Source organism: Cheilinus undulatus, linkage group 23, assembly GCF_018320785.1.
Source record: "Cheilinus undulatus linkage group 23, ASM1832078v1, whole genome shotgun sequence".
In the NCBI taxonomy this organism is placed as follows: domain Eukaryota; kingdom Metazoa; phylum Chordata; class Actinopteri; order Labriformes; family Labridae; genus Cheilinus; species Cheilinus undulatus.
Window position 1 is genome coordinate 12,397,875 of NC_054887.1, and position 8,704 is coordinate 12,406,578.

Here is an 8,704-nt window from a genome sequence, read left to right on the forward strand (position 1 = left end):
GAAAGGAACCACAGGCAAGTGTTAATTTCATCAACTAAAACTCTTTTTTTTTTCGACGAAAAATGTTTGTAGACATCGTTTTTATTCCATGAGGAAGGCTAGACTAAGACTAGCAAAAGGAGATCTTTGATGATAAAACTCAGATGAAAAGTGAGTTCAGATTTTATCAAGGAGACTAAAACGGGACTAAAATGTTAAAACTGGACTGATGGATGTACAAAATCCATGATTTTTCTACACTGTGAGCATAAAGTATGTACAGTCGCTAGAAAAAGTATGTGAACCCTTTGAGATTTCTTGGATTTTTGCATAAATTGGTCATCAAATGTGTTCCCATCGTTATCTAATTCACAACAACAGACAAACACAGTCTGCTTAAACTAATACTGCACAAAAAATGATATGTTTTCATGTTTTTATTGAACAAAACATGTAAACATTCACAGTGCAGGGTGGAAAAAGTATGTGAACCCCTAGGCTAAAAACTGGTTGACCTTCCTTTGGCAGCAATAACCTCAACCAAACCTTTCCTGTAGTTGCAGATCAGACCCGCACAACAGTCAGAAGGAATTTTGGACCATTCCTCTTTACAAAACTGTTTCAGTTCAGCAATATTATTCGGATGTCTGGTGTGAATCGCTCTCTTGAGGTCATGTCACAGCATCTCAGTTGAGTTGAGGTCAGGACTCTGACTGGGCCACTCCAGAAGGTGTATTTTCTTCTGTTGAAGCCATTCTGTTGTTGATTTACTTCTATGCTTTGGGTTGTTGTTCTGTTGCATCACCCATCCTCTGTTGAGCTTCACTTGGTGGACAGATGGTCTTAAGTTTCCCTGTAAAATGTCTTGATAAACTTGGGAATTCATTTTTCCGTCAATGACAGCAATCCGTCCAGGCCCTGAGGCAGCAAAGCAGCCCCAAACCATGATGGCCCCTCCACCATATTTCACAGTTGGGATGAGGTTTTGATGTTGGTGTGCTGTGCCTTTTTTTCTCCACACATAGCGTTGTGTGTTCCTTCCAAACAACTCAATTTTGATTTCATCTATGGACAGAATATTTTGCCAGTAGTGCTGTGGAACATCCAGGTGCTCTTTTTTAAACTTCAAATGTGCAGCAATGTTTTTTTGGACAGCAGTGGCTTCCTCTGTGGTGTCCTCCCATGAACTCCATTCTTGTTTAATGTTTTACTTATTGTAGATTTGTCAACACAAATGTTAGCATGTGCCAGAGACTTCTGTAAGTCTTTAGCTGACACTCTAGGATTCTTCTTTACCTCACTGAGCATTCTGCGCTGTGCTCTTGCAGTCATCTTTACAGGACGACTACTGCTAGGGAGAGTAGCAACAGTGCTGAACCTTCTCCATTTGTAGACAGTCTGTCTTACCATGGACACATGAACATCAAGGCTTTTAGAGATACTTTTGTAATCCTTTCCAGCTTCATGCAAGTCAACAATTCTTGATCGTAGGTTTTCTGAGAGCTCTTTTGTGCCAGGCATGGTTCACATCAGGCAATGCTTCTTGAGAACAGCAAATTCAAAACTGTTGTGTGTTTTTTATAGGGCAGGACAACTTTAACCAACACATCCAATCTCATCACATTGATTGGACTCCAGGTTGGCTGACTCCTGGCTCCAAATTGCTCTTGGAGAAGTCATTAGCCTAGGGGTTCACATACTTTTTCCACCCTGCACTGTGAATTTTTACATGTTTTGTTCAATAAAAACATAAAAACATATCATTTTTGTGCAGTATTAGTTTAAGCAGACTGTGTTTGTCTGTTGTTGTGAATTAGATGAAGATCAGAACACATTTGATGACCAATTTATGCAAAAATCCAAGAAATCTCAAAGGGTTCACATACTTTTTCTAGCGACTGTAAGTATTTTCATTATTTTGTCTAAAATCAATCAAAGTATTGATTGGTAGTGCATTAATGAGAGTGTCTAACATCTGAATCTCACAATTCAGCCAATTAAATTAGTTCAGTAAAAGTGCACTGTGAATAAAAGTAAAGACTAAAATATAAAGATTTTTTTATTGACTAATACTAGACTTAAATGTTTTGAGTTTTTGTCAACTAAAACTATAAAGATTAAAAATGCAAAAGCACCAAAAGTGAAGAAATTTGTGTTTGGTAGATTATTTCTTTGTTGTAGCTTCTTGGCAGTATGTTTTATACCGACTCTTGATTTGAGCTTGCTGACTATCAGGTGCCTGTTTGGTACAACGTTGTCTGCCCCTGTGAGCACGGGCTCTGCTACAGTGGTCAGTAGGTGTCTGCTCCAGACTCAGCATGACCTGTTTGACTGATCTGGATAGGGCCCGTGTAAAAGGGCAATAGGGGGGTGTAAGAGACAGGCTGCGAAGTGGGCATCCCAATTAGACCGTTACCTCAACCTGCAACCAGCACTTATGAACCGTGTTGTCTTCTAAAGATTTGCAGTCAAGTTTTGCAGGAGACAACCCAGAACAGACTGCATGCAACCAATCTCCAGCCTCATAGGTCTGCCAGGATGCCTGCCATGACTGACCTCCATCGTCAGGCCAGTTTGCGCTGATGTCCGGACCACATGCACTGGAACCTGAACATGTTGAGGAACGTTATGTTCAGTGATGAGTCCAGGTTCTGCCTATGGCAGTTGGATCATAGGGTCAAAGTGAGGAGAAGATGCAGAGAACACAATGCAGAGAGATGTCGAGATGAGATTCTGCAACCAGTGGCAATCCCATATCACCAAAGTTTGGGATCAAACTCTATTCTCCAAAATGACAATGCTGGCCCCCACAAAGCAGGGTTTATCAGAGACTACCTCCAGAATTTAGGAGTGGAGATGATGGAATGTCCTGCCGGCAGTCCTGACCCCCACCCCATTGAACACTTGTGGGATCAGCTTGGGTGTGCTTCATGCCAGAGTGACCAACACAACCACGCTGGCTGACAAGTGACAGATGCTGGTTGAAGAATGGGATGCCCCAGCAGTGTGTGACCAGGCTGGTGACCAGCATGAGGAGGAGGTGCCAGGCTGTTGTGGCTGTGTACGGTTCTTCCACACGCCCTGATGCTCCTGTTTGTTAAATGAGTAGATTGTTAAATTGCTAATATGTCTTGTTACTTCAAACTTCAATAATCCAATCCACCAAACAACACCAAACAAGAGCCAAAGGCAGAATAAGCTGTTTGGCATTGGCAGAGAAGATTTGGCACATTTTCCACAGATGCACAAACTCTGCTCAGCCGCTCATCTCACAATGTTCCTTACAAACGTGGCACCATTTAAAAGTGAAATGAACAGGCTTTCCATCTCATCCAGTTTCGGTAATTTGAACTGCAGAGAAGAATTTTGAGTGAACTGGTCTGTGGTCCATCCATCAGTTATTGCTTCCTTTTCTTTCTGTTCTTTTCAGGGATACTAATTTTCTGTTTTGATTCACTAAGGAACTAGCAAGCAGCAACAGGGGGCCAACTCCAGTTTCAAGCATGGTCAAAAGGATAAGTTTCAGTATGTGTTTAGAGTAGTAGGAGAAAGAGCTCCAAGAGAATCATGTTGTCTGTTTTCCCATCCACACTGGAGCACATATTAAACAAATCAGTCTGTTGATGAGTGAAAACACCAGATAGAAATAAGCCACCCTCAGGGCCGTCTTTTCTTAGTTACAAAACCCCCAATAATTTACAGTCCATCCTTTACAGATCACAAATATCAAGACCAGAATTAATCAAAAGCCAGCCAAAGATTAATTCATCAGTCTGATTCATTGTATAAATGGAATAAACATAGATACTATTATTTCGTCCTAATAGCATGGTTTTAAAAGCTATACAGATCCTATCAAGCCTCTCATTTAAGTCAGCTATGGCAGAAATCTTGGGTTTGTTTGGCATGAGTGCATTATTAAGCTAAAAACGCATTTTATTTGCAATTGATTTTAATTAATTGCTCAATATTAGGGCCTTGTGGTAAACGAGACGTCAGTAAAATAAGTATAGATTATTAAATGTCACAATCAACAAAAAAAGACACACTTATGTTCAAACTCGATCATTCTCACTGTTTAAAAAAAAAACTGCTAAGCGGAACGTTGTGTGGAAAGAGTTCAGCATCGGACTCCTAAAAGCGACGAGCAGCCTGCACGCCTTAAAAATAAGAAAATACATTTAAATACGTTAAAAACATTAAATGTAGTCGTAAATTCGGCCTCGATTGCACGTAAAATTATACTTAGCAGTATGATATTTCGACAACGTTTATTTGGAAAGAAAATACGACTTTACTGTTAAACCGGAAGTAGAAGAAGCTATCGAATCAGGTTCGTTGAGAGTGTCATGCGCAGTAAAGTCCATGATGGCAGTATGGAGAGTGAAGGTTAACCTTAGATAAAACATTTGTATCGTTAAATCAGTTAAAATTCTTATTTAAGTGGACTTAAGTGGGTTTGACAGCATCGTATAAAGACGGAGACTCAAATAGAGACTCGGGTAAGAATAAAATGTTTTTTATTATCAATATTTTAGAAGACAACAGCTAACTGAACACATGAAGAGCTGGTTTTTGTAATGTCGGTTAGTGAGGACTAATTTATAAACCATGGTTAGATTCAAGTGATAAAACAATCAAGATATGAATACATGATTGATGTCAAGCAATAAAAGTGGTTGTCCAAGGAACCTAACATTGGATGATTTGTTGTTTTAAAGTAAAAAAAATAAATCAACCAAACACACACTTAAATTTCTTAAAAAAACATTGGCAACGTGTAAAAAATGCAGCCGGTTCTCTCTTTGTTTTACAGTAGAGGAGCAGGGCCACTGAAATTCTTAGATTAAGCTCCTGAGACCTGAGCTTGATGTTCACAGACTCTTGAAGGTCCTGTTTTGACACTGCATAGGTTTTTGAGGGTCTGTTTTGCCCAGTGGGTAATTTGTTGGGGGTTCAGTCAGTCAGATCAGTGCCCATCATTGAAAGTGTATAGCCATTTTTTCTTGTTACATTGATGACAGACCAAAAGTACTTTTTAAAGCCAAGCATGAAGAAAATTTCGGCTACAAGTTCTGAATTTCTTGAAAACTTTCCTTTCCAAAATCCACAAAAAAATCATAATAATTACAAAGACTTTACCTAATTTTCCTTTGAAAAATCTAAACATATTTTCAAACTAACCAATAAAAAGTACACCAAAGATTACTCAAATATTCCCACAATGTTTTAGTGAAACTTTATCATGAAGCCTAAACACTCCAGCAAAAGGTTCCTTAAAGATTCCATGTAAAATACTGATCATTTTCAAGCAAATTCCCCAAAATTTCAAAGCCATGTCCCACTAAAATTTCACATCAAAATCCATAAAATGCACAAAAATATTACCAAAATTCCATTGAAAATGGCAGAAAATTCCCCTTAGCCTCCAAAAAAATTCCCTTAAATTTAATGAAAGGTCCTCCAAAAGATCCTAATCACTTTCCCTAACATTTACATATAAATTCCCTAAATTCCTATTTAAATACCTAAATTTTAAATGCATATTTCCCCCAAAATTCGAATCAAATTCCACAAAAAATTTAAAAAAATAATCCCAAATTTCCATGAAAATGCAAGTAAATTTCCCAAGTTTTCCAAATATTCAAACAAATCTCCATGAAAATACCTTCAACTTGCAAAGCAACAAAACCAAACAAATCTTTTCAAAAGATTCAAACATACCCTCAAAATTTACATGAGTGTCCTTGAAAATGTCATGGCAAAGTCTGCCACCAATGTAATGTTCTTATATGCACATGCATTCTGAGATTAAAAACAATAAAGGTGTCTCTCAAAAAATGCCTTTTCAATGGCCCTAATCATCTTCCGTATTGTCTCACTCTGCAACTAAGTTGAAGTATGGCTGAAGATCTTTATGTGTTAAACTATTTTTACCACCCTTGGAGTTTAAACTACCAAAGCCTTTGTGCAGTAATGTTTAATGTGTTTCTCTTCTGCAGTCATGGCCGGTCTGTCGAACTACGCCCTGAGGATGGCCCGGCTGAGCGCTCAGATCTTCGGGGAGGTTGTTCGTCCCACAGACTCTAAGTCTATGAAGGTGGTGAAGTTGTTCTCAGAGCCCCCCATGGCCCAGAGGAAGGAGGTCTACAACTGGTACCCCCAGCACAAAATCTACTACGCCATGACGCAGAAACTACGCTTCATGGGACTGTTCAGGTTTGTAGATACTAGAGGCGTTGTGATATCAGAATTAACTTTGACATGATTCTAGTCAAAATCAAGCTGCTGTGAAATCTGTTTGATTCCAAGACAACAACACCGAGGCTCACGGGTATTCTCCTGAACTATATTTTTACTCATCGTGAGACTGTGCAGATGTTTGCCAGCATTTTTTGATTGTTGAAATCAATAAATTGCCCAGAATTGGGTGTGAAGGTCTTTTATTTTTGTTGGAGAGGAATCAAAGAGGCTTTAATACCAGCTATCATTATTTAAGTTTACATGTAAAGAGAATCTTAAACATCAGAGGTTTCATGTTGAAGGTTTTAAACTTCCATTTCTCCTCTCAGAGACGAGCACGAGGACTTCAAGGAGGAGATGCGCCGTCTGAGGAAACTGAGAGGAAAAGGGAAACCGAAGAAAGGAGAAGGGAAGAGAGCGACCAAGAAAAAATGAGCTGCTGCTTCTTCTTCACTACATGACTTTGTTTGTTTTTTTCTTTATGGAGACAGAGATCTTGTGATGATGGACAGAGAGAGAGAGAGAGAGAGAACATCGATCCTGGATGTAGACCGTCCAGCTCATTGGAGTGACATTATTCTGTCTCAACTGCTCACTGAACGTTCTTACTTGTTTTTGTTTTGAGGTAAACTCATCTGTTGTTGCTCATAGCTGAAGATAAAGATAAAAATGGTGAAACTAAATTTTGTGACAAATCTACGGTAATATGTGCCACCTACAAGCTGATTAAATCATCATGGATTCATCCTGAGTTTTACTTTTGCAGTTTATCTATACGTTTTCTGGGTTTGTCTTAAGATCCCAGAGATGCCAGATTAAAATCACAGCCCTCCACCCCAAAAAGAAAGGAGGAAAGAAAAGAAACATCCACCCTTAAATTAAAGGCTATGTCACTCATGTCATTTTGGTAGAAAACATGTTTTATGTTTTGAAATAAAAAATGTGTTTGAGGAAATGTTTTAAATCTTTTTTTGTTTACTCCTCAGCTCATGGATGTTAAGTATAATTTTCAGGCTTTATAGTTTTTGTTTAAACAACAGAATAAAAGCCTTGAAGCTACTTAGAAAGCAGCTTTGATAAAGAATTCTTGTGCTATGGCTGCATATATGCTTCAGAGAAAAGTAGCAACATTTAACCATCGTTTTATAATCATTGGATGAGATAATTTTTAATTTTAAGGATCTTTCGTGGCAGACTGTTCAGTGTTCCTACACATGCGTGAAATCCATGAAAATCTCATAAATCCTTGAATTATTATGTTTTCAAAGTTTGAAAAGTGCTTGGATTTTCAGATGAAGAGGTTGAAAGTGTTTAAAGCTATATGCCTAGTGATAGATATATGACTAACTGGGTTTAATGCGAATATTTTTGTGAATTCTGAATTTAATGATCTTCTAAGAGGCTGGATAGGAAGGTGTGGCCTGCCAGCTAAGGATCACTGCTCTATAGTCGATAATAAAACTTTTTTATAGTAATAGAATCTTCAAAACAATATCCTCAAAAGCAAAGCTAGAGGGTGTTATAGAATTTAAAGGATGACATCATCTTCAAAGGCAAGGATGGGATTTTTTAAAGACATTAAAGAATGACATTTTAAAAGCAAGGATGGAATGCTTTGAAAACATTAATGGATGACATCTTCAAAAGCAAGGATTACTAGTTTCATAAACCTTAAAAAGTAACTTTTAAAAGGCAGGGGTGGAATATTTTGTTTACATTAAGGAATGATATACTCAAAATGTATAATTGACTTTAAAGCATGGCAGCACTTACAAAAGCAAGGATGAAATACTTTGTGGACAATAAGAGTTGCATCTTGAAAAGCAAGTATGTGTTATAGACATAAAAGGCTGGAATGTTTGTGTAGCCATTTAACCATTTATTCATCTTCAAAAGCAAGGATGGAATATTTTAGAGAGTATAAAAGATGACCTCATCTTCAAAGGCAAGGATAAAATGTTTAATAGATTTTAAAGGATGTAATCTTCAAAAGCAAGTATAGAATGTTTTATAGACTTTTAGGATGACATCATCTTCAAAAGCAAGGATGGAATGTTATATTGACATTAAAGTATGACATCTTCAAAGGAAAGAATGTGATATATTAAAGATATTAAAGGATTGCAACATATTTAAAGACAAGGAGGGAATGCTTTTAGACATTACAGGATGACATTTTCAAAGAAAGGAAGGGAATGCTTTTAGACATTACAAGATGGCATCATTTTTAAAGACAAGGAGGGAATGCTTTTAGACATTAAAGTATGACATCTTCAAAGAAAGGAAGGGAATGCTTTTAGATATTAAAGGATGGCATCATCTTCACAGACAAGGAGGGAATGCTTTTAGACATTACAGGGTGGCATCATCTTCAAAGACAAGGAGGGAATGCTTTTAGACATTACAGGATGACATCACCTTCAAAAACAAGGAGGGAATGCTTTTAGATATTACAGGATGACATCATCTTCAAAGACAAGGA

At 37.7% G+C, this 8,704-nt stretch overlaps 1 protein-coding gene across 1 annotated transcript; it reads left to right on the plus strand.

The window, feature by feature from the left end:
• Positions 1-4,319: 4,319 nt before the first annotated feature.
• mrps33 (mitochondrial ribosomal protein S33) lies at positions 4,320-7,177 on the plus strand. The gene is made up of 3 exons (XM_041780974.1): positions 4,320-4,481; positions 5,982-6,198; positions 6,552-7,177. The coding sequence occupies exons 2-3, from the start codon at positions 5,984-5,986 to the stop codon at positions 6,655-6,657; spliced, it is 321 nt and encodes a 106-aa protein (XP_041636908.1). The 5' UTR covers positions 4,320-4,481; positions 5,982-5,983; the 3' UTR covers positions 6,658-7,177.
• The last annotated feature ends 1,527 nt before the right edge of the window (positions 7,178-8,704 follow it).

What these genes read in the sequence shown, in the direction of transcription:
- mrps33 (XM_041780974.1), top strand. Translation starts at nt 5,984, where the DNA reads ATGGCCGGTCTGTCGAACTACGCCCTGAGGATGGCCCGGCTGAGCGCT. An exon ending in CGCTTCATGGGACTGTTCAG is followed by an intron (nt 6,199 to 6,551) that starts GTTTGTAGATAC and finishes TTCTCCTCTCAG; the next exon opens with AGACGAGCACGAGGACTTCA.